This window comes from Meles meles, chromosome 7, assembly GCF_922984935.1.
Source record: "Meles meles chromosome 7, mMelMel3.1 paternal haplotype, whole genome shotgun sequence".
Lineage (NCBI taxonomy): Eukaryota > Metazoa > Chordata > Mammalia > Carnivora > Mustelidae > Meles > Meles meles.
Window position 1 is genome coordinate 27478638 of NC_060072.1, and position 26392 is coordinate 27505029.

The window sequence follows — 26392 nt, forward strand, 5'->3', positions numbered from 1 at the left end:
TTCACCCAGGGTCTGAGCGCTCCCAGCACAAACGAGGATCCAGTCGAGGGGAGGGTCAAGACCAGGGTCACAACGACAAATTTTACAAAGCGGCCTGAGCTGCTGCCGCAGGTACCCACCCCGAAACCCTCCTCCCGCGGAGGTCAGGGACATCCCCTGGCCGGGCCCAGGTCTCCCCACCCACCTCCCCAGCGGGCTCGCGGCCGGCGCGCGGGCACGGCCTCTGACGGAGTGCGGGAGTGCGCTCGGCCGCCGCGCCGTCCTCTTGCCCGCCGGAAGGAGCGGCGGCGCCAGCGTCCTGCCGCCTGTCCGTCACGCAGCCGCCCACGCCGCCGCCGCTTCCGATTGGTCGCAGTTCCGGGCCAGGCCCCTTGAGGCCCCGCCCCTCGCGGATGGACAGGCCGGGAGGGCGTGGCAGCGGCGGGCGGGTCCGCCCAGCTGTCAGTTACGGGGGCGGCCCGGCCGGCGGGCGGGCGCTCGCAGCTCGCAGGGTACCTCGTCGCTCGCTGGCGCGCGCTCCCTCTTGCCGCCTGTGGGGAAGTCGGGGCTGCCGGAGCGGCTGCCGCCACCGCCTAGCCCCGACCTCCTCCCCCGTCCCTTCCCGACTCAGTCTCTCCCGCTCGCGCACCCCCGAGTAGTGAGTGGTCCCGCGCAGGGTCCGGAGAGTCACCGCGGCGGCCCGGGTGGTGCTTAAACCATGTTTAGGAGGATTTTGCAGAGGGTAAGAGAGTGAAACCGTCTTTCCGGCAGCACGTGAGCGGGAGAGCCGGAGCCCGGGGCTGCGGGCGCCGCCGCCGAGCTGAGGAGCCGAGGCGGCGGCGCGGGTGCCGCTCCTTAGCGCGGGCTTCTTCCTTCTGTAGGCCCCGCAGCCCGGGAGGTGGTTAGGCCTCGGCCGTCCGCCCCGGGGGCGGGCCGCGGGGGCAGGGAGGGCGGATGGGGCGGCGGCGGCGGCCGCGGGGCAGGCAGGCCCGAGCCCGGGCGGGCGCCGAGTCCCCCGCGGCCCCGCGCACCCAGGCCCGGCGCCGCGCTCCCGAGCGCGGGGCTGTCAGTGACACGGGCGGCGGGGCGGGAGGGTGTGGTGCCGGCGTGTTCCTTCTGGCTCCGGGAATGGCAGTGCAAATGCAGAGTTAGTCCTCCAGCAGGGTGGAGAGCGCCCCGTGGGAGATTGCGGGAGGCTTGCTCAGCCTCTCCACCCTCCCCGCCCACCGCGCCCCCCAACTTTGCACGCACCTGCCACATTCGGCTGCGGTTTTGCTGGGGAATGTGATGAAACCTGGCCTAGCTCGGGCCCAGTCGTGGTACCGACACTTACTGGCAAAATCAGCTGAGAAGGAAGATATTACTCACTGTTGGAAACTTTTCTTTCCCTCAATTAAAAATGCGTTTCGCCCTCTCAGCCCAGTACCTTTTTTGAGCTCTCCAAGAATAAATTCGCAGTAAGCTTTATCCAGTGATAGACACTTACTCCTTCACTTTCTGCCAGTGTGGGAAAGCAGGCAAAACCTTTAAGATATAAAGACAAGAGCGTTGGAAAGCTGTATGTGTATTGTTTAGAAATCAATTCGTAGGATGATAGAGTATCATTTGCTACAGGAGTTGCTGTACTCAGGGTTTTGTTTTTGAGAGCCCCCCCCCCCTTTTAACTGATAGGGTGCAACAAAATGTAAATGATTGGAAAGTTGGGGCCAAACTCAGTTGGTTACTGAGGGAGTAGCATAACTAGTTCAAAGGACAAAAGAAATGAGTGAATTTGTAGTATTAAGCCAAGGAATGTGCCAAAGACAGTTGAGTCATCCACTATATGGAAAGTGAGGGAGTGTTCTTGGCTCCTGCATAGCTTTGTGAAATGTTCAAATCATGTGAAACTTGGTCATGTATCCGGGGAGAAATAGTTAACTTGTGTATCCACCACCCTGTATTGACATCTGATGATTTTTTTTGCAGTGGTTTTGTCAGAGTTTTTTTTTAAATCTTGATAAGCCGATGATTTTGGCAATAGCAAGGGCATGCCCTTTACTCTTGCCGTCAGTTCTTGTGTTCAACTGTAAAGACATCTGTGCATGATTTACTCGTACTTGGAGATTTTTCTTCCTTCGGACCTGGAGGAACTGATTACCTCATGCCTCAGACTGTTTCTGTCATAGTTCCACATCTGAAAATTAGTTTGCCTATGGTTTGCTTTGAAGTTTATAAATAAAATAAAGTGTTTACTGACTTAGGAGTAGCTTCTGGTAGGGGTGCCTGGCTGGCTCAGTTGGGGGAACATGCGACTCTTGATCTTGGGGTCATGATTTTGATCCTCATGTTGGGTGTAGAGATTACTAACAACAACAACAACAAAACAAAAAACAAAACTTTGAAAAAAACCAATACTTTCTGGTAGTTATAGATTAATTTTCAGAAATACGGGTTGCTTTCCAGTACTCTTGGTTTAATGTTGTTAAGCATTACCATTGTATAAGGACCGCTTTTATATAAAGACTGTGTGTTGGTGCATACACAACAGTTACAGAAGTTTCAATTGAAACTGCAGAATTGGAATTGTGATTATTGCTGAGATGTGATATGGGATCATCACAGATGAATAAGTTACTTGACAACTGACTTTCTTAACCAAGGCACTATTGATGTGTGACTGGATAATTCTTTGTTGCGGGGGGGGGGGGGGGCTGTCCTTTTGCATTCTAAGATGTTCAGCACCATCCCTCTGGCTTCTACTCACTTCATGCCAGTAGCTCTCCCTTCCCCCATCCTTTTCCTCTTTTGTGACAACCAAAATTACCTTCATGCTTTACCGTATGTTTCCTAAAGACAAAATTGCCCCTGATTGAGAACCACTATGTTAAATGTGTATACTCTTTTATAGGAAAATTTGAGTTGTTTCTCACAGTTACTTAACTTTTTTCCCTTTTGTATTTGTAGGGAGTGTCAGTAAACACCAAATGTCTGCAAGGGACTGGGAAGCAGTTAATAAGGTGTGGGTCCTCCCTTTAAAACTCATAGCCAGTGGCTCAGTGGGTTAAGCCTCTGCCTTCAGCTCAGGTCAGGATCTCAGGGTCCTGGGATCCAGCCCCACATAGGGCTCTCTGCTCAGCAGGGAGCCTGCTCCCCCCCACCCCCACTCTGTCTTCCTCTCTGCCTACTTGTGATCTCTCTCTCTGTTAAATAAATAAATAAAATATAAAAAAAAATAAAACTCATAGCCAGGTAAGGGGAAGTGGACATCTAAAAGTAATTACAGTGCTCTGTAATAGAAGAATGAAGAATGCCCAGAGTGCTGCTCTGTGTGAGAGTGTTGGAACCATCAGGACAAGCTTCTGGTAGGAGGTCATATTCACAGCTCCAAAGAAGGAGGAGGATGTCAGGCAGAGAGAGCAGTGAATGCCAAGGCATGAAGTCATGAAAGGGGCAGGTAATAGTAGGAAGAATGTGAACAGTTAAGTTTAGGAAGTGAAATGATGTGCAGAGATGAAGCTGCAGGGTAGCTACAGACTTGATCCTTAGAGGACCTGGAGTCCCTTCAGAGGAGTTCAGCTTTTGGCTTGCAGATGGGTCAGTGTTAAATCTCAGCGATTAATAGGGGCATTTTGATCAAAGCCTTAAAGAAATTTGGTGATTCATGTGGGCATTTTGATAAAAGCTTTAAAGAAATCTGGTGATTTGTATTACTAGTTTAGAACCTACAATTATATTTTATTAAGTTCACAGGTGGTATTTACTAGCAAGTATAACTAGAATCTTTACATTATGTTAATGTATAAGATAATCTTATTTCTTAGCAGAGGTAATAAGATACAAGATTAAGATGAAAGTTGCTAATTTATTCGTTTTAAATGGGCTCTGTGCTTTGAAATTATATTGCATTCCTTTAACATTATGTTTTTAGATGACCTTTTCCTTTTAACTGTTATTTTCTTCTGAATAGTGTTCTTTAAAAAGCATTTTTGAAAGAAGATACGGACAATGTCCTTACAATCACTTGTAACTCAGAATGTTTGAACATCACCAGTAAGGTCCCAATGGTATTTTACAGAAAATTTGTTTCTGGTTTTTCTCCTCGTCCTTCTCCTCCTTTTCCTCCTTTTTTTTTTTTTCTTTTCTTTTTACCGTTAGCTTACTAAAGTTGTCTTTCTGAGGCTTGAAAGGCTCTGAATTAGAAAAAAAAAAAATTTAAGATAGCTCCAATATGTATGTATTGACTGTTTTGCTTAATGGTCCTTTGAAGAGAACTATAAATTTAAAGTGTTTGATGACCATGGGGCACCTGGTTGGCCCATCTTGGAGCACATGACTCTTGATCTGGGGAGGGGGGAGTTTAGGTTCCCGCCCCACACTGAAAGTGGAGATTACTTAAAAATAAAATCTTTAAAAGAAAGAACAAATAAAGTGCTTGATGACCAGAATAATAGATGATCAGTATTTAGTACTTTAGTCAGTTTATAAACTTTATTGCTATTTCTTTCTTAAAAAATTTATTGTGTTTTAGATTTCCTTTCACTGGTACAATTTAGCAATGTTATTACATTGCTAAAGAAAAAGATGTGTTTAATTATTCTGGAATTGTAGAAATAAAAGGCTTTTTTTTTAGTGGTCAACAGGTCTTACCTGATTTTAAAAAGGAGGAAGCAAAAACAGATGAACTGATTTATCTAACGCAACACAGTAGATGTCAAAACTGAGACAAGAGCCAAATTTTCCCAGCACAGTTTTTTCCCCCTTTTTCTGGCACCTTGTTGCCCTTTCCCCCACTATTGAAATTGATATGGTTAGCACTGTGCTAATCACTGTGGAAGATATGGGGAAAAATATGAGACCTAACATCTTCCTAAAGGATATGATTAAGTCCCAAAGAAAATGATATAGAAAATGAAGGCTGTAGTAGGACAGAGGAGGAAAGATCAGAGCCAGCCTGTGTGAGCCGGGCGTCTTCTTGGAGAAAATGAACATGAGACAGGGTTTTGAAGAATGTGTGTGTTTAAGAGAGGTCCTAGAAAGTTTCTTTTTAGGAAGGACTAACAGTATAAGCAAAGATGTGAAGATGGGAACAAGTTCATTCTTCCTGCCCTCCCTCCTTCCTTTGCATATAGCCTTTTAATAAACATATTTATAACACCTGGTATATGCTAGAAACTGGGGATATAGCAATGAATAAGATACAGTCCTTGCTGTCAGGTAGCTTAAACAAAGTGACTTTTAGAGATAAGAGATATGTTCAGAGCAGAAGGAAATTGAGAAGGACATTTACAAAGATAATGTGGCACCCCATTGTGGAGATTCTTCATTGTCTAGCTCATCCCTGTTCAATGCAAATGTGAGTTATATACATAATTTAAAGTCTCTCTCAAATAAATAAATAAATAAATCTTTAAAAGCAGTAAAACAGGGGGCACCTGGGTGGCTCAGTCTGTCAAGCAGCCAACTCTTGGTTTCTGCTCAGGTCATGATCTCAGGATCTTGGGATCCAGCCCTGCATTGGGCTCTGTGCTCAGCAGGGAGTCTGCTTGTGATCCCCCCCCCCCAACCCCCCATGGCTCACAAGCTCTCTGTCTCTCTCTCAAATAAAGTTTCTAGTAGCCACATTTAAAGTAAAAAGAGGTGAAAGTAATTTTTAAAATATGTATTTTTTTACCCAATACATCAAAAATATTCAACATGTAATCAGTATAAAAATTATTAATCAGATATCTTAAATTCCTTTTTTTAAATTAAGTCTTTGAAATCTGGTATATGTTTTGCATGAGCAGCATGTCTCAATTTGGACTAACCATATTTCAACTCTTTTACAGCCCCATGTTGCTAATGGCTATTGTATTGGATGGTGCAGATCTAGTTGAATTAATATATAACTTTTAACTTTTTATTTAGAACTAGTTTCAAACTTGTAAAAAGTTGCAAAAATAAAATAATACAAGGGATAGTTCTCACTTTTCTCTTGCTCTCCGTATGTGTCATTTTCCCCCCCTTGATTCATTTGAAGATCAGTTATTGTCTTTTATATCTGAATACTTTAGTGAAGAATAGGTATTCATTTACATAAGCACAGTATAGTGGTCGACTTGATAAATTTATATTCGTTCAGTTACTATCTATAATTCTAGTTTTGTCAGTTGATCTGATAATGTCCTTTGTAGCATTTCCCCTCCACCAGTTTAGGGTCTAGTTAGGATTAGGTATTATACTTAGTTGTTAAAAGTTGTTATTTAGTTGTCCATCCATCCTTCCTTCCTTCCTTTTTTTTTTTTTTTTAAAGATTTTATTTGTTTATTTGACAGAGATAGTCACAGCAGGAGAGGGAACACAAGCAAGGAGAGTAGGAGCTCGAGAGGCAGGCTTCCTGCTGAGCAGGGAGCCTGATACGGGGCTCAGTCCCAGGACCCTGAGATCATAACCTGAGCCGAAGGTGGACGCCCAATGACTGAGCCACCCAGGTGCCCCTAGTCGCTTTTCATCACAACATGTTTTTGTATTTATGAAGAGTACAGATCCGCTCCTACTTTTTTTTTTTTCTACACTGTTTTTCATGTTATGTTTACCTGATATTTTGTTGTGATTAGATTGAGATTATGCATTCTGGGCCAGAATGTTGCCTAGAAGATGTGTGCTTCTCAGGTTATCACATCTGGAGGCCCGTGATGTCTTTCAGTCCTTCATAGGTGCTGTTAGTTTTGATTATCTTGTCAAAGGTCAAGGTGTAGCCCAACTTTTTGACTGTATAATATTATATTTTCTTCTTTTTGCAGTTAATAGACATTTACTTATAAGAACATGCAAATATCTTGTTCCTTATCAAAAATTTCCCCTAAATTTTGTATCCATTGTTCATTCTTGCCTGGTCTATCTTAATGACTGCAAAATGATCATTCTCCCACTTCGGCATTCCCTTCACCTTTACCAGTTTGGTCGTTGGCTTTCCTGTTTTTGCTTCCCTCTCTCCCACCGTCTCTCCTTTTCCTCTTTCTGACCTTCCTTTTTTCTTTCCTATTGGCATGGACTCATAATTTCAGTTTTTAAAAATGGTTTATAACTCATCACTGTACTTAATTATTTTGGTGGTCAAACTGTCATTTGAACAGTGGGAGCCCCTTTGTGTGGTCCCTGTGTCTTTTTGATATGGTTCTATATATATATATATATATATATATATATATATATTTTTTTTTTTTTTTTTTTTTTTTTTTTTTTAGCTTTCCTTCCTTTCTAGCCTACTAGGGCATTGTAAGCTCATTGATTACTCTTTCCCAGCCCTGAAACTGGCCATTTCTCTGAGGAGCCCTATTTCTTTTAGTGGGGAATGGTATTAGAAACCCAGGTCTGGGGTGGTTTTCTTTCTCATTTATTTCAGCAGACAAATTTGACATTTTGAACTTTATTCTGTAGGCATTAGGAAATCAATAAGATTTTATTAAGCAGTGAAATATATTTCGTATGCAGGAGAAGCAGAATTTTTCTCTACCTTCTTTGGGTGTCTGGCTGGGCCTAGGAATTAAATTGCCATAGGCAGATTAACAGGAGAAAAGGGTACAAATTTTATGAAATTGTTACACGTACATGGGCAGCTTCACAAGAGGGTGAGGACCCCAATAAGTGACAGAACAGGTATTTATACCTTTTAGACAAAGAAACAATGCATTTGTGAAGAATTAACAAGACAGAGGGGTTTGGGTTAGGGGTAGTAAATGGTGAAGAAGTAGCCAAGAAGATAAGGGTTAGTTTAATAAGGTTTGTTTATACAGATTTCTCAGCCCCAAGTTCTCTGTCTCTGGTGATGAGAATGTCTTTTCTCCTCCTGGTACAATGAGGGTGCCTTTGACATGAGAGTTTTATCTCCTGCTTTCAGGAAGAAAAGAAGGTCAGAGTGTTCTTGTGTACCTACTGTTTAGTGCCTTTAATTAAAGATAATTAGTATGCCAAAATGGCATATTTTGGGGTGACATCCTGGTTTTCTTCAGGCACAAAGTAGGAGTTAATAATGTTTACTGAGTGAGTATTGAAAGGAATGTTTTAGGAAGGTTAATTTGTCAGTGCTGCATGTGATATATTAAAACCATAGGGGAGTCTAGGCAGAGATCAGATAGGAGAGATTTTAATATTTTAGTCACTAAGAAATTACGATTTGCATTAGAGTGATGACAATGTGAGCAGAAAAAGGGGTGATGAATAGGGAAGAAGACCTTTTTTTTTTTTTTTTAAATATTTATTTGAGAGAGAGAGTGCATGTGCGTGAGCAGGGGGAAGGACAGAGGGAGAGGAAGAGAAATCCTCAAGCTGACTCCATTCTGAGCCTGGAGCCTGACTGCATTCTGAACTCAGAGCCTGAAGTGGGGTTCAATCTCATGACCCTGAGGTCATGACATGAGCCCAGATCAAGGGTCGGACACCTAACTGACTGAGCTACCCAGATGCTCTGGGAAGACCTTTTGAACATATCTATTCTTCAGATGTCTAGTGTGGGCCTACTGTGTTGTGTGGACACACTGATGAGTAAAAGAGACATGAACCACTGTGGAGCTTAGTGTAAGAGGAACTGTTCAAAGAATCCTATAGCTTTTTTGTCACATGGATGGGTCTTAGGAAGGAAAAGCACAGGGAGCCCCAAGAGCATACAGTAAGAGTTCCCTGATCCAAACTGAGATGTTAGGGAAGGCTTCCCAGATTGGTTACATGTTTAAGTTTGATGTAGTTACTACTAATTTATTAAACAAAATTTAATAAGTGGAATTATTTTCTCTCTGTGTTGATTTATTTTTAGTGTGTTAAGAATAGAGATTGAGATCTCAGAGAACCAGGGCTAGAACTGAGTTTTCTCTTCTTATCCTGGTGGTCTTTTGCTTGTGCTAAAGAGACAGTATAATTCATGGTTAACAGGCTGAACTCTGAGCCCAGACTGCCTGGTGTGATATTTGTACCCCATTTACCAGCTGAGTAGCTTTGGGCAAGTTACTTGATTTCTCTGTGTCTCATTAAAATGGTCATAATAATAGTATCTGTCTCATAGGACTGTTGTAAGGACTAACTGAATTAATATACATAAAGGACTTTGACAGTATCTGGCACATAGCTCTCTGTAAATGTCAGCTGATGCTAATGTTAGATTATTATTATTATTATTATATACTCCAAATTTCTTCAAGTAACACGTTTCTTATTCCAACTCCCTTTTAAAATATTTATTTATTTTAAAGATTTTATTTATTTACTTGACAGAGAGCTATGAGAGCACAAGTAGACAGAGCTTCAGGCAGAGGGAGAGGGAGAAGCAAGACTCCCTGCTGAGCAGGGAGCCCTATGTGGCTCCATCCCAAGACCCTGGGATCATGACCCGAGCCAAAGGCAGACACATAATGACTGAGCCACCCAAGAGCCCATCACTTCCTTTTTCTAAAATTGTGTGGATGTGGGTGTGTAGTCATTCATCATACTATTAGGCATTAATTTTGTGCTAATTACTTTGCTGGGTTTGGGCATTAAAAACTCTTTAGGAGTTTTCATGGGGGAAACAGATACTTAAATAATTACAAAGTAATGTAAGTGTTGATAGATCCACAGAGGAAGAATTTGTGAGGACAAAAGAAAAAGTAAAAAATCCTGTAAGGAAGGGTTGGAGAAGAAGGAAGGGGGCAGACACGGTATGGAGATTGTTGAAGGCCTTGCAGAGGCTAAAAATGATAGGCAAAGAGGAGGAAGGGAGAGAAGCCATCTTTAGAGAAAGGGACCAAGCAAATGCAAGAGCGTGAAACAGCCTAGCACAGCATTACAGGAGTTATGAGTTTATCTGCATGTGGATGGGGGTCGCTGTAAGAGATGAGACTGGAAAGCGTTTTGGACTTGATACTATAGACAATAAGGAGCCATGGAAAGTTTTTAAATGGTCAAATTTGTAATAAGGAAAACCCTCTAAAAGTAATTTTTCTAGGGGTGCCTGGGTGGCTCAGTGGTTTAAGCCGCTGCCTTCGGCTCGGGTCATGATCTCAGGGTCCTGGGATCGAGCCCCGCATCGGGCTCTCTGCTTGGCGGGGAGCCTGCTTCCCTCTCACTCTCTCTGCCTGCCTCTCTGCCTACTTGTGATCTCTCTCTGTCAAATAAATAAATAAAAAATCTTAAAAAAAAAAAAAGAAAAGTATTCTAAAAGTATTTTTTCTAGGTAATCTTTATATAAAGTAAATTGGGTAAATCACTCATCTGTCTAAAATATGTTGGTAACTAATTAGTGCCCATAGGAGGTGTCTAAACTCTTTACCTTGGCACACAAGGCCATAATGCTCTGGTTCTTTTGTACAATTTCAGGCTCATATCCCCCTACCTCTGCACATGGTCTTGACCTTGCCATTCTCAGTAATTGTGTTTCTCATAACTTACCCTGTTATTTCATCCCCTTATATCTCTGTAGAAGTTTTCTATTCTGCTCAGGCTGTCCTACCATCACTTGTAGACACTGATCATTTCAAGTGACACTGGGAGTTATTTGCTTACTTTTTTTTCTTCTTCTTCTCCCAAACATCCCATACTAATTAGAAGAATAGGCTTTTGGTATTAGGCCATCATTTAAGCCCTGGGCTTCTCCACTCCTGAGGGTAAGATCTTGTACAAAATTTCAAGCTAGACCCAGTTGCTTTATCTGTAAATTGAGGATACTATGTACCTCACAGTGTTGAAGAATTAAATGAAATTAAATGAAATAATGTTCACGAAGTACTCACCACAGTATCCAGCATTCAAGAAACATGTATTATATAGGAGGTATTATACTTTAGATATCTAGAAAATTTTTGTAATTTGTTTACTTGACTATTTCTTACTAGACTTGAGCTCCTTTAGGGTAGGGATTTTGTTTTCTTTTTTAGTGTGTAGGATCTAACTTAATGTTTGATGCTTGGCGTTTTTTTTCCGTAATATATGTTGACTGCTTATTGGCCGCATAGAGAGGATGGCTCCATTAGGGGAGAGACTGGCTAGAAAGTAATGACTTTTTAGTTCTAAAATTGTTCACATTCGAATCATTTGGAATTCTTAAAAAAAAAAAAAGATTCCCAAGTCCCTCCATTTTATTGGAATTTCTGGATCTCTAGTTTTCAGTTCAGGAGATGATGAAAGCTTGAATTTAGACAGTGGCTTTGGGGACAGAGAAAGAATGATTTTCAAGAAAATTTGAGAAAAAAATTGATAGGGCTTATTGACTTGTGAGTAGTTTGGGTACCTGAGAGGATAGTGGAATGGACTAAGATACTGAATAAAGGAGGAAGAAGAGCAGATTTGGGGAGGAAGGTGAATGTGAACTAGAGGTGTGGCCATCCCAATAGAGATGTTCACAAGGAGGGTGGAAATATAGGCCCAGCACTCTGGAGACAAGTGGAAGCAAGTATTAGATATGTACAAATACATATCTTGAAGAGAAGTCAAATAAGTATGAGAAGTGTCCACTGAATGGAACAGTTGAGTCATACTTAGTTCAATTTCAGGAAGGTCATAAAGATAAATTGGGAAGTAAGGGAGTGGAATCCAGGAGCACAGATTACTTTCTGAGGAATACGGAGTAGAGGAAGCAGACACTAAATATTAAATGCATGAATGAAATTTGTCATCCTTGGACAACATTCTAACAGATTATTTTTATTTTCAAGGATTATAAACTTCCTTAACTCAGTTTAAGTTGTAAGGGGGATTTATTGGAAAGTTTCAAAGTGATCCATAAAGAAGAATTGCTATACAGTTAATCCTCATGATAATGGTGTCCAGGATAGAAGCACTTTTTCTCTTTGTCTTACTCTTTCATGGACCACTGGCATCTTATCTGTCTCTCTCTGTGTCCAACCTCCTTGTTTCTGTTTACTCAGTGTGTTCAACACCCCAGATGGTCTTCTGACCGCTAAATTCTATGTACTTCTTTGTGTAGTTGGCTGGCCCAGTGTCTCAATTTCCAAACCCAAGAGAAGACTTCAAAATGTCCTCTGCATCTTTTTTCATTGGGTCATGCATAGGTTTCTGGCTGGCCAGAGGTGTTCATTGATGGTTTAGTCAACTGAGGTTAGAAGTGGAGTGTGGTCATAGAATACTTAAGACTATTCCTTCTAGGAGTTGTGGTACTATGAAACAGACAATTTGCACATCATTCTTCTAGAAATGAGCTTTACCATGGTTCTGAAGTAGTGATAATAGTTATCTGATTAAGTTCATTTGGCTCTAGGAATAAAGGATCCATCAGGTTAGCTCAAAAATAGCATAATAGTGGTTATAAGGATGCACTTGGCAATAAGAAAGATGGAATTTCATGAAAATTCAAAATCAAACATTTAATATGGGGCTGAGTCTCTCAGAGACATTTTTACAAGGCTTTGAAGGCTCCAAGGTGGGGCTATTAGGGACTTTCATGACAGGGCTTCATAGATTTTCAGTGTATAGTTGAGCTGTTGAAGTACTCAGTGATTCTTAATGTATCTGTGTCCTCCGTATCTATATACTTTTGTTTCTGCTCTTGGCTCATTTTCTCACCCTCTAGTGTAGTTTTTTTTTCCTTCGTGACTTCTGCATACTCAGAGTCTATGGTCTTTTCAAACTTTGGTTTGATTATAGCTTTGATTTGCTGACATCTTTCATCTGACTTTACCTCATGACTACAATGTTCATCTGTTTAGTGCCAGTTTGTGTGGCTAATTAATAATTCCTCTTTATAGTTTGCCATTCAAAGGCCAAAGCATGGAACTCAGCAGTATTTGTTCTTGGCTTTGGGCTCTTTCTTTCTTTCCTTTTTTTTTTTTTTGCCACTGGGCCATATTATGGGCTCCTAGCTAGCTTGTGGTTATCTGCTGTTTGGTCCAGGTGGTCACATCTTTGGTCAGTTGGCAACAGACATGGGGTCATATAACCTGGCTACCTTGGACTATGTTCTCAACATGGGCTACGGTAGGATAGATAGCTTGCTTTAGGATGGAAGCACGGCTGTCACCTGCATTATGATTGATTGACATATTGAATACAAGAACATGAATAATTTAGTTGCATTGGCATCTGTTTACGTGTTGCATAGACTATTGCAGTAGTTGAAATTTTAAACCACCCTTTCCCCCCTCATTTCAGTCTCTAATATCAGAGACTATGGCTAAGTGTTACATAACTGTGCTAATATAAAGTTTTTAGAGTCTCAGTGATACTTTATTTGGACTTTGAGTAATATTTGGAAAATGTTTTAAGAATTTCTGTCTTTATGTGCTATGCCAAAATACATTGTTGTGTGGGGTGAATTAAGTGGGAAATCATACTGAGTTACATATCTGATAAGGAAGTATGAATTTATTTTGTTCTGTGAGACATTTATTTTTTGACATAACCTCCAGCTCTTTGCAACTTTTACATATTTTAAGCAATAATATAGTTATAAAAATATTTGAAAATAACATGTTTTTGGTTATGAAAATAAACCATGTACATCATAGAAATTTGAGTAGATCAGAAAAGGAAAATCGAGAAGCAGCACAGGGTTGTAGTATAGTGGATGGTTTAACATTAAGAGCACAAGCTTTGAAGTCAGATGGAGCCCCAGCTTTGTGCATTACATTTGTAATCTTAGCTAACAACTTATTTAGCTTCTTTAACTGTATTTTTCCCCCGTGGCTACATGGGAACAATCCCTTTGACTTTATTCAAAGGATTGTTATAAGCATTAAATGACATAATGTAGACAAAGTGCTTGGCTTCATGCTCATCATAGAGGTTATATGCTAGCTATTATTTTTAATAGAAAGATAGAATATTTCATTTAGCCAGACTACCAATTGGCATTTCTTTAACTAGAATAAAACTCAAGTTTCTTATGTTTATGATTTTGAAAATGCAAATGACCCAGAAGAAGTTGGTATTGAGCTTTAAAATAAGATTCATGCCTCAGGATTATTTTGATTTTATTAAGTTTTTGAGTATGAAGTCATCAAAGCAAGTAGAGAAATCACTGAATTTGGAAGGAAGAGACTTGAGTTCATGTCTTAGGCAAATCATTGAGTATTTCTTGGCTTCACTTTCCTTCTCTGTCCACTGAGCACACCACCCAGGTGATTTCTGAAGTGCTGTTAGGGTAAAACTGTTATTTGAAAACCATCATTTGCCACACTAAAGGAGCATTTTAAATATGTTATATAATATGTGCAAATAACTTTTTCCCTGTTTTCTAGCATCTTTGCTGAGAAAAAACTGTCTATAGGAAACAAGGACTCAGTAATAGAATTTGATAACTCATGTAAGATGACTATCACAGGACCTGCCATACATGTAGTAGGTTCCAGAATATAGTATGGCTTTTCCTTCTTTACCAAGATATCCACTCTCTCCCTCCACCCCGCTATGTATAGCCCTTTATGAGTATCTCAAATGCAAGTAAGGTGCATTTGTTGCAGTGGGTGCTTTGACGTGGCACTTAGATCTTCCTTCAGACAGAGACACATTGCCCTAGCTGCCTAGAGTCATGGCTCCTGATGGCTCATAGCTGTGTCTTTCTGTGGCAGTTACCCTAATAGAAAGAAGCTTCCTCACCCAAGATTATGTCCCTTATCTGGAAGCAGCCTCATTGCTGGCTGATGTGGGGGATACAAAGAATCATCCTCCTGCCTTGATTTGGGATTTCTGTGAAGGGCCATCAGCTTCAGGACTCTTGGGAGGATTAACTGAGGCTGCTGTTGCAACTGCTTCTCATCAGTGCTGTTTCTCTTCCCCCTCTGCCCAGTCATGCTTCCCTTGTGTCCACACAGGTGTTCTTGAGAGCACCCCCCAGTAAGCCTGCTTGTAGATTTCAGAGTTTCAGAGCTGTTTCCTTGGGAACTCAAATTATAAGTCATCTGTTATTTAGATAGTCTTTCTTAGAGATTTTTGTATCATAAAAGATGATTATATTTGGGATGTTTTAATTTTATAAACTTTATGTTCTACTTCTTTGAAACTGATATTCTACATATTTCTTACAATAGGAATCCATAGCCAGTAGATGAAAATTTCTGTTAGATTCTAAAGTACTGTGTACTCCCCCTGATCTTGTGCTTTCTCTTTAGCTCTCTCAAATAAATCTGAAAAAAATAATACTCTAAATTTCCATCATATATGTAGCTCAATTTTAACTACATGTTAGATATTTAATTATATGTTAGATGTTTTTAAGGATTTATTGCTCTATTTATTTGTCAGAGAGAGGGGGAGAGAGAGCAAGCGCCAGAGTGCACATACAAGTAGTGGGAGCTGCAGGCAGAAGTTCTGAGAAGCAGGCTCCCTGCTAAGCAAGGAGCCCAATGTGGGGCTTGATCCTAGGACCCTGAAAACATGACCTGAGCCAAAGGCAGTTGCTTAACTGATTGAGCTACCCAGGCATCCCTATGTTAGATATTTTAAAAATATCTTAAATATTTTTAAAAAACCCTTAAATGTTGACTTGTGTGCAGTCTACAAACTCAATTTAGTTACTAATAACTTATAATTTTAATAATCTCAGTTTCTTACTGACTTGGCTGCCTCTTTCTTCCTTTCTTTCTTTCTTGATTTGGCTTCTTTTCAGAGGTAAATTACTTTTATGTAACCATTAGCAAAGTACATATAGAGATCGGAAATATAGTTGACTCTTTATAGGGACATACTTTTAAGTTAGCCAGTTTAGGACCCAGATGAATCATAGAATGAGAATTTTAGAGCTGGAAGGATCCTTACTCATGATTCACAATCTGTCCCTGTAATTTATCATTGAAGAAATTGAGATTAGAGAAATTTAGTGTCTTGATGGGTATTGGCAGGTGACCAAGAAATATTTTGGTTAGTAGAGAGAATATTGAATTAGGACCTGGGAAACCTAAGTTTTAATTGCACCTTTACCACTTGAGAGCAGAGTGATGTCAGGTAAGCCAGTTGTACTTTCTAGGGGCTTAGTTTCATCATCTATGAAGTGATAAAATTGGAGCATAATTTCTGAGATGCTCTCCAACTTTTAAAGTTTGATTCAAGTCTTAATATGATGAGTGACTATTATTTATAGTGTATCTATCAAATGCTAGGCACTGGTTTAAACATTTTAAATGTATTATTTCATTTAATCCTTACAACCTGTAGGTTGTAGGGCTGTAGGGCTAACATTATTAGTTCCACTTTACAAATGTGAATTTGGGCTTAGAGAAGTTAAATAAATCTATAGAACTTCTAAGTGGGTAAACTGGAAGTTGAATGCAGGTCTGCGTGATTCCAACTCCTGTATTTTGAATCACTCTTCCTAGATGTAGGTGGACTTCTGTTTTTGGAACACTTGACAGACCCTGCTGAAAACAAGAGCCAGTCATTCAGTAAGAATATGCTTCTGACCCCCTTCTCTGGCATAGTGTAATATTGTGTTTCAGTAGGTCAGCAGGAAAGACTTAGAATGCAGAAGTATATTGTGTGTTAGCACTTGAGAAATTTTGGAAAGGGTTGGAATTAGATGCAACAGGGGGCATAGCCTTAGAAGCCACTTGGAAAAGCAAATTGAACAAAGAATGGACTCTAGGTAGCATCAGTAGTTTAACAACATGGGTGGCTGTATTTGCTTGCTCGTTAAAGTTGTAGAGTGGCTCTAGGTGAGGTGGAATTGCTCACATTTCAAGAAATAGGAATTGTTCTCAGCTGATACAAATGAGTTAGAGTTAAATGTGTGATATATTGGTAAAGAAGCTTACTGTTTTTTAAAATATAATATTATTTATTTATTTTAAGTAACCCTACCCAACGTGGGGCTTGAACTCAGGATCCGGACATCAAGAGTCTACCTATCATGTGCTACCTATTGGGCCAGCCAAGTGCCCCAAGAAGCTTACTGTTATTGTATATGGTTGTATGATGGATAGAGAAACCTATGTGGAGTTATTTGGTACCATAAGTTTTCTAGGTCATATTATTGCAAAAATCTGAGTAAGCCTTCTACTTTAATATGGATCAGGATATATTCAATTTTAAGAAGGCAGAGAAATAAGGAACTCTAAGGACAAAAAAAAAGTAATTAGCAAAAATGAATTATGAGACAAGTTTAAAGGTTGTAGAATTATAATGGAGATTAGTGAAGAGTATTAGTGACCATTTTCAAGGTTGAAGACTTAGAGTAAGCAGAAAGGACTTGAAAAAAATTTTATATGAGGTTTGAGACTGACAACCAGGAATTAGAATTGGGAATGCAGAAGGTATAAAATGAAAAGTAGAAGGTCCCTGCCCCAGTAATCCTTGCTGATAGTTTCTTTGTGTTTTTCACAATTTTCTGATACATATATCTATTAATATTATACAAATATGATATTCTTCATGAGTTTGATTTTTTTTGCACTTAGTATACTTTGGACATCTTTTAGTACCACCACTTCCAGAACTACCTTTTCTTTTTGAGAGAGAGTGTTAGCGGGTGGGGTGGGGGGTAGAGGCTCAGGAGAGGGCGAGAGAGAATCTTAAGCAGGCTTCATGCCTAGTGTGGAGCCCCACATGGGGCTTGATCTCATGACCCTGAGATCATGCCAAAATCAAAAGTAGGACACTTAACTGACTGAGCCACCCAGGTGCTCCAGAATTACTTCTTTTATTATTTATTTTTAATAGCTATATTATAGTCTATGGATTATCAAAATTTAAGTAGTCCCCTGCTGAAGGACATTTAGTTTTGTTTTCAGTTTTGCTGTTATAAACAATACCACAGTGAACATGCTTGTACATATACAGGTGGTACTTTTGTCCACTGAGTAATTTCCTAAGCATTAAGTCTGAGAGTATGTACCTTTTTTACGTTTAGTTATACTGCCACTAACCATGTATGAAAGGGGTGGTTTTCCAGCATTCTTTCCACCAATAACTATTGTCGAAGAATAAAAACATCTTGATTTTACGCAAATACCCTGAAAACTAGATTGGCAGTTGTCATTTAGTTTTATGGTTTCTTGTTTAACTTAAACAGTTAAAAAAGAAAAGATAGAAAACAGAATGTTACATTAATCCTTTTTTTAAAATGTATTAAAACTGTTGTATGTCCCGTTAAATTCAGGTGGACACTTACTGTGACATTATTAGGAAATGTGAATACCTCATTCTGTTTAGGGTTATTAGCCTCAAAAAGGTTCCTTTTCTATTTTGTGGAGAAGAGACCACATTATATCTACTGTATCTAGTTGTATCTATTGCATAGTAAACCATCCCCAAACTTTGGCTCAACTTAAAACAACCACCATTTTGTTTGCTGTAGATTTTGTGGGTCAGCAATTTGGGTTAGGCCTGGCTGAGTGGTTCTTCTGGCAGACTCTCTTGAAGTTACTCTTATAGCTGGGGTTATTTATCAGTTTGATTCAATGGATAGTCTAAGGTACTTACTCAGATGGCTGAATATATCCGTTGGGCCACATGAGTCTAAGGCTAGCCGGGGCTTATATTGTAGCAGAAGAGTTTCCATCAATAAGAGAGCAAATCCCATTGTGCAAGAACTTTTCAAGTCTTTGCTTGTATCTCGTTTGCTACCCTACCATTAGCCAAGGCAAGTCTCATGGCCAGTCCAGAGTCCATGTGGGAGAGGATTACACAAGAGAATTACAAGAGCATTAAAATATATGTGTGATTCATTGAGGGTCATTATTGAAACAATTTCACACAGACATAACTTTCTTCTTCCTTATATTATGATTAAGTGTTAAAAGAGTGTAAGTAAGAGGGGCGCCTGGGTGGCTCAGCGGGTTAAGGCCTCTGCCTTCGGCTCAGGTCATGATCCCAGGGTCCTGGGATCGAGCCCCGCATCGGGCTCTCTGCTTGGCTGGGAGCCTGCTTCCTCCTCTCTCTCTCTCTGCCTGCCTCTCTGCCTACTTGTAATCTCTATCTGTCAAATAAATAAATCTTTAAAAAAAAAAAAATGTAAGTAAGAGACCTGATAGAATTTAAAGGTCAGAATGATTTCTTATTTGAAGAGGGAGATTCAGGAGAGGTTTTATGTCATTTAAGTTGAGAAGACTGATTTTATCAACAGTTGCAAAATGATGATTTTCTAAATCTTTTATTCCTTCTGCATACATTAGCTGACATATTTCTATAAAGAACTTTAAACATTAAGCGGGCTGTTTGGTTGCCATGAATTTCAGTGCATACTGGAAGGACAGAGTAAATGCTTGATTCTTTTTTTTTTTTTAAGATTTTATTTATTTATTTGACAGAGAGAGAGAGAGAGACCGTGAGCACAAGCAGGGGGAGTGGCAGGCAGAACGAGAGGGAGAAGCAGGCTCTCTGCAGAGCTGGGAAAGCCTGATATGGGACTCGATCCTAGGACTCTGGGATCATGACCTGTGTCATGAAGGCAGTGGCTTAACCAATTGAGCCACCCAGGATCACCAATTCTTTCTTTCTTTTTTTTTTTTTTTAAAATTTAATTTTTTTTCAGTGTTCCCAGATTCATTGTTTATGCACCATACCCAGTGCTCTATGCAGTATGTGCCCTGCTTAATACGTACCACCAGGCTCACACACCCCCCCCAACTCCCTCCCCTCCAAAACTCTCAGTTTGTTTCTCAGAGTCCACAGTCTCTCATGGTTTGTCTCCCCCTCTAATTTCCCCCAACTCACTTCTGCTCTCCTTCTCCCTGTGTCTGCTGTGTTATTTCTTATGCTCCACAAGTAAGTGAAAACATATGATAATTGACTCTCTCCGCTTGACTTGTTTCACTCAGCATAATCTCCTCCAGTCCTATCCATGTTGATACAAAAGTTGGGTTATTCATCCTTTCTGATGGAGGCATAATCATTGTATATATGGACCATATCTTCCTTATCTATTCATCCATTGAAGGGCATCTTGGCTCTTCCCTCTGTTTGGCAACTGTGGCCATTGCTACTATGAACACTGGGGTACAGATGGCCCTTCTTCTCACTGCATCTGTATCTTTGGGGTAAATGCCTGTAGTGCAATTGCAGGGTCCTAGGGTAGCTCTATTTTTAATTTTTTGAGAAAACTCCACACTGTTTTCTAGAGTGACTGCACCAACTTACATTCCCACCAACACTGCAAGAGTGTTCCTCTTTCTCTACATCCTCTCCAGCACTTGTTGTTCACTGTCTTATTAATTTTGGCCATTCTAACTGGTGTAAGCTGGTATCTCAATGTGGTTTTGACTTGAATCTCCCTGATGGCTAATGATAATGAACATTTTTTCATGTGTCTGTTAGCCATTTGTATGTCTTCTTTGGAGAAGTGTCTGTTCATGTCTTCTGCCCATTTTTTGACATGATTATCTGTTTTGTGTGTGTTGAATTTGAGGAGTTCTTTATAGAGCTTGGATATCAGCCCTTTGTCTGTATTGTCATTTGCAAATATCTTCTCCCATTCTGTGGGTTGCCTCTTTGTTTTATTGACTGTTTCCTTTGCTGTGCAGAAGCTTTTGATCTTGGTTAAGTCCCAAAAGTTCATTTTCACTTTTGTCTCCTTTGCCTTTGGAGACATGTCTTGAAAGAAGTTGCCGTGGCCGATGTCAAAGAGGTTACTACCTATGTTCTCTAGGGTTTTGATAGATTCTTGCCTCACAATGAGGTCTTTTATCCATTTTGAGTTTATCTTTGTGTATGGTGTAAGAGAATGGTCGAGTTTCATTCTTTTATACATAGCTCTCCAATTTTCCCAGCATCATTTATTGAAGAGACTGTCTTTTTCCACTGTTTGTTTTTTCCTAGTTTGTTGAAGATTATTTGACCATAGAGTTGTGGGTCCATATCTGGGCTCTCTACTCTTTTCCACTGGTCTATGTGTCTGTTTTTGTGCCAGTACCATGCTGTCTTGGTAATCACAGCTTTGTAGTAAAGTTTGAAATCAGGCAATGTGATGTCCCCAGTTTCATTTTTCTTTTTCAGCATTTCCTTAGCAATTCGGGGTCTCTTCTGGTTCCATACAAATTTTAGGATTGTTTGTTCTAGTTCTTTGAAAAATGCCAGTGGAATTTTGATCAGGATGGCATTGAAAGTATAGATTGCTCTAGGCAGTATAGACATTTTAACAATGTTTATTCTTCTGATCCATGAGCATGGAATGCTTTTCCATCTTCTTGTGTCTTCTTCAGTTTCTTTCACTAGTGTTCTGTAGTTCCTTGAGTGCATATCCTTTACTTCTTTGGTTAGGTTTTTTCCCAAGTATCTTATGGTTCGTGGTGCTATAGTAAATGGAATCGATTCTCTAATTTCTATATTTTCATTGTTAGTGTATAAGAAAGCAACGGATTTCTGTACATTGATTTTGTATCCTGCCACATTACTGAATTGGTGTATGAGTTCTAGTAGTTTGGGGGTGGAATCTTTCTTTGTTTAATTACTAATTTTCAGAATAAGAGTTGGTATATACACTAGCAGTGATGAATGAGCCTTGCTTGTCTTTTGACTTTTTTTCTGCCCTTGAAGTAAGAGAACTTGTGGATTTTAAATGAACTCATGGATTTATATATATTTGGTAGATTTCAATCAATTGAAGTCAATGGGACTTTTTTGATGTGCACATTGCCCCAGCTTTAGCTAATGGAAGTACTTTCAAAGTGACTTGTCATTTTGACAGGACCCAATTAGTGTTTGCTAGCTTCTTTGCTTTTGACACAATAATATGTCCCAGGTTCATCTTGTAATATTTCTCCTCCCGGCCAAATTCAGTCATTTCTCCTAAGAGAAATGGTTCCTTTCAGTGGGTAATGCTATTTAGATACAATTGTTTGGGCACTAAGGGTGCTCATTGCTTCTGGGTTGTCACTATAAGTTTTTAAGTGATAAGAACTAGGAATATTTATATCCCTACATATATGGCAAAACAAAACACGAGTTCAAATTTCAGAGTATAAAATAGTTTTTACTATGAGTTTGTATTTATCTCTTTAGTCTTATCCTGAATATCTTGGTTCCTAACATTTACATAGATTTTTTTCCTAAAAAATATATAAATAGCTTTAACAAAACAGTACTAATATTACCATTTATAAGATTACTGAATGAATTTTGGTGTTTTTTTTTTTTTAAAGGAGTTATTTTTGTCTTTAAACTCTGTATCTCAGGAAGTCTGTGTAGTTCTTTAAAAAAAAAAATTATTTCGGAGAGAGAGAAAGCACGAGCAGGGAGAGGGTCCGAGGGAGAGGGAGAAACAAACTCCCCACTGAGTAGGGACTCTATCCAGGACCCTGGGATCATGACTAGAGCCAAAGGCAGATGCTTAACCAATTGAACCACCCAGGCACCCCCATGTAATTCTTAAATCACTTGAAATAATTATTTTCCAGGTGGTTGGTTTAACAGCAACTTGAGATTCAGCTAGGTTTTTAAGAAGTTTTTAAATTTTGAAAATTGTGGTGACATAAAATTTGCCATTTTAAAAGGCAAAAAAAAAAAAAGATTTATGCGATTTGAAGAGAAACCAGACTATAAAATTTTCCATTTTACTTTATTTTATTTTTAAAGATTTTATTTCTTTATTTGACAGAGAGAGAGCACAAGTAGGCAGAGGGCAGGCAGAGGGAGAGGGAGAAGCAGGCTCTTCACTGAACAGGGAACCCTGGGCGGAGCTTGATCCTAGGACCCTGGGATCATGACCTGCGCCAAAGGCAGGTGCTTAACTGACTGAGCCACCTAGGCGCCCCTAAAATTTTCCATTTTAAAATGTACAATACAGTGGTATTAAGTACATTCATATTTTTCTGCATCCATCAGAACTATCTGTCTCTAGGTTTTATCATCCCACACTGAAACTGTACCATTCAACAGTAACTTCTTATTTCCTGTACCTCCTACCCTCTGGTAACTATTCTTCTACTTTCTGTCTGTATGAATTTGGTTTTTCTAGGTACCTCATATAAATGAAGCCGTACATACTAGTCCATTTGTGTCTCTGGCTTATTTCACTTAGCATAAAACCCGTCTTCCTAGGTTTATCCATATTGTATGTAGCATGTATTAGAATTTCCTTCCTTTTAAAGTTCATAATACTCCATTGTATGTGTATACAACATTTTGTTTATGCATTTACCCATCAGTGAACATTGGGGTGCTCCCATCTTTTAGCTATTGTGAATAATGCTGGTATGAACTTTGGTGTACAAATTTCTATTCTGGTTCACATAGATTTTAACTGAGGTTTTATTTTATTTTTATTTTTATTATTTTTATTTTTATTTTTTTGACAGAGAGAGAGAGCGAGATCACAAGTAGGTAGAGCGGCAGGCAGAGCAGGAGGGGGAAGCAGGCTCCCCACAGAGCAGAGAGCCCGATGTGGGGCTCGATCCCAGGACACTGAGATCATGACCTCAGCTGAAGGCAGAGGCTTAACTCACTGAGCCACTCAGGCACCCCTAACTGGGCTTTTAATAAAAGTATTATTATTAACTATGCTGGAGAACATAGGAGGAAAAGAAAACTTTTCCTCTGGGATGGTAAAGGGTTGAGATAAATGAAGGGTTTAATTTTGGATATGATTCTTTTGAGGTGTTTAGGGAAAGCAATTGGAGATGTGGGTATAGAAGTATAGAGTGCTAAATTAGGTCTCTTTTATAGTCTAGGTGAGAGATGATGGCATCTTGAACTAAAGTAATGGCAAAGGATTTGGAGAAAGGATAGATTCAGAATTTATGTAGATGATTGGATATGAAGGTTAAGGAAGAGGGAAGTTAAGGGTAATAATGCTTTGGATTTAGCAAGGTGGCTGTGTGCTGTCTCTGTTACTTGTGGTAGAGAATGCAGATGGGTGAAAGATTTATGAAAAAAGCTAATTTGGTTTTGAATATGCTGGCTTTGGTGTGCTTTCAGGGCATTCAGGTAGAAATATTTATGGAACAGGAAAATATGAAGTTGAAGTTCAGCAGAGATCTAGATTGGATTTACAGTTTTTTTTGAGAGAGAAAGAGAGCATGAATAGGGGTGGGAGGAGGTCTAGGGAAGATGGAGAGAGGAAATCTTAAACCGATTCTATGTCCAACATGGAGCCCAATGTGGGGCTCTGTCTCATGACCTTGAAATCATGACCTGCACCGAAATCAAGAGTCAGGTGCTCAACTGACTGAGCCACCCAGGCGCCCCTAGAGCTTTAGTTTTTGTTGGCATTGGGGGTAATTAAAATTAAGGGAGTAGATGATATCATCTAGAGAGTATGTGGTAAACTAAGAGGTTGAGCCTGAAAACTCCCTGGGAAGCCTTGAAACGCTTTTCATGAAATTAAAAAAAAATCCCCCCACCCCCAACAAGGAATAGTACTTGTCATTTGCAAATGTACCTTCTCACTTCATCTGTATGTGGTAAGTTCTTAGCTCTTAATAGTATGGGAGTAGTAGTGAGGGGCTTAAGATATAATTGGGTTATCCACTTGTAGCACAAGGATCAGGTTATGTATTTAAAGCACTCTTGCCAAGGTGGTCTGCATGTTTGCAGCTGGCTTGTCAAACTTTGAATTTGTGAAAATCTTTCTAATTGGTTTTTTATGGTAGACCAAGGGTGAAATAGAGGAGCACAATCAATGCTGAAAGTTACATTTTATAAGAAATATTTCTAGATGTCTGATAAATCCCCAAGATTTTGAGGTTGTCTGTTATTTAATTTCTAATACTAGTATTCTTTCCAGTTTCAGAACTAATTTTGCTAAGTATAAAAAGTGTGCATTGTATCCTATAGCAATGTTTTCTTCAAATATTTTTGCAAAACCATTTATTTTTAGTCAACTCAGGTTCTTCTGTAAATTAATCTATTAACTCAGTTTTTGCTGGTTTGCCTTCTTTTTTACCTAGTTTTAGCTAGAGTTGTATGGGTTGTGCATTTGCTTATTCATTTATTATGTCTCTTCTACCTGCAGAGACTATTCTACTTAAAATTTTAGTCAGTTTTAGTGCTTTGCAGGTGGGTAGGATTTAGAGGTGGGTTCATTATCTTCAGTAGCAATTAGGTTGGGAACCTGATTTATTTTACCAATGAAATTTTTGCTGTCTTCCTGCTTGATCTTAGAGTAAAATCAAATGTAGAGTTGGTGGGGTAGGAAGAGTATATTGAGGGTTTGGAAACTTTGACCTGGCATATCACTAGTATTAGAGAAACTTCTGTTTTTCATCCAAAAAATAGTTGTTTTGGGGCACCTGGGTGGCTCATCTGTTAAGTGTCTGCCTTTGGCTTAGGTCATGATCCCAGGGCCCTGGGATGAGTCCCACATTGGCCTCTCTGCTCAGGGGAAAGCTTCTGCTTCTCTCTCTTCCTCTGCTGCTCCTCCTGCTTGTGTGCTGTCCCTCTCTTTGTCAAATAAATAAATAAAATCTTAAAAAAAAATAAAAAAATAAAAAATAGTTGTTTCTTATGTGCTACTAGATGCTGGTTTTGGTTCTATTTTTCTTTGCTATTAGATAAAGATTTTTAGTGACAGTGGAAAATACAGCTTGCTGCTTGCTTTGTATTATAGCAGTGCAATTAGGATTTTCACATAGATTATTTAAATTGTATTCAATAAACAACTGGTCTGAAGTCAGATATGTATTTCAAAGATTTTATTTACTTGAGAGAGAGAGAATGAGAGAGAGAGTGCATGAGATGAGAGAGGTCAGATGGAGAAGCTGACTCCCCACAGAGCAGAGAGCCCAATGTGGGACTCGATCCTGCAATTCCAGGATCATGACCTGAGCGGAAGGCAGTTGCTTAATGAACTGAGCCACCCAGGTGCCCCAGATATGTATTTCAAAGAAACTTCATGTTGTTAAAACTTCTAGGAAAGTGACACTTTCTTCCACGGTATTGTATATAGTAAACAATGATAACTTTTTCTTTCTCCAGTGAAGTTCTGTTCTTCCATCAAAGACCTATATTTAATTCTTCAGTAGCAGTTTTTGCAGAGATTAATGCTGCTTTATATTGATCTTATAATTATTGGTAGTAGCAATCAATTTTTATACTACCAATAATATAGAGTAGCCTATATATATATATATTTTAAAGATTTTATTTAATTATTTGACAGAGAGAGATCACAAGTAGACAGAGAAGTAGGCAGAGAGAGAGAGAGGGAAGCAGGCTCCCTGCTGAGCAGAGAGCCCGATGTGGGACTCGATCCCAGGACCCTGAGATCATGACCTGAGCCTAAGGCAGTGGCTCAACCCACTGAGCCACCCAGGCGCCCTAGAGTAGCCTATATATTGCAGGCATCAACTCTTACTTGGTTGAAATTTATAAACTTATCTCCTGTATGTTCAAATGTTGATATCTTTGGGCAAAGCAACTAAACATTAATGAAGGGTGTTAGACTGTAATTATCTGGATCTTTTTGCAACCCCAAATATTTTTTTAAATTTAATTTTTTTAAAATTTGAGAAATAGTATGAAAAAACTAATGAAACATTTTTTTGGGGAGGTGGATTGGTACTTAACAAAACCCATCAATACAAATCTCGTCCTTTTAATTACTTAA

General features: G+C 39.6%; 1 protein-coding gene across 2 annotated transcripts in view; it reads left to right on the plus strand.

The window, feature by feature from the left end:
- Positions 1-474: 474 nt before the first annotated feature.
- Positions 475-26392, plus strand: part of EEA1 (early endosome antigen 1) — a 124702-nt gene continuing 98784 nt past the window's right edge. For both annotated transcript variants that reach the window (XM_046012277.1, XM_046012278.1), the window contains exon 1: positions 475-721. In XM_046012277.1, coding sequence (XP_045868233.1) covers positions 698-721 — 24 coding nt within the window. In that variant the 5' untranslated portion in view covers positions 475-697. The remainder of the gene's footprint in view (positions 722-26392) is intronic.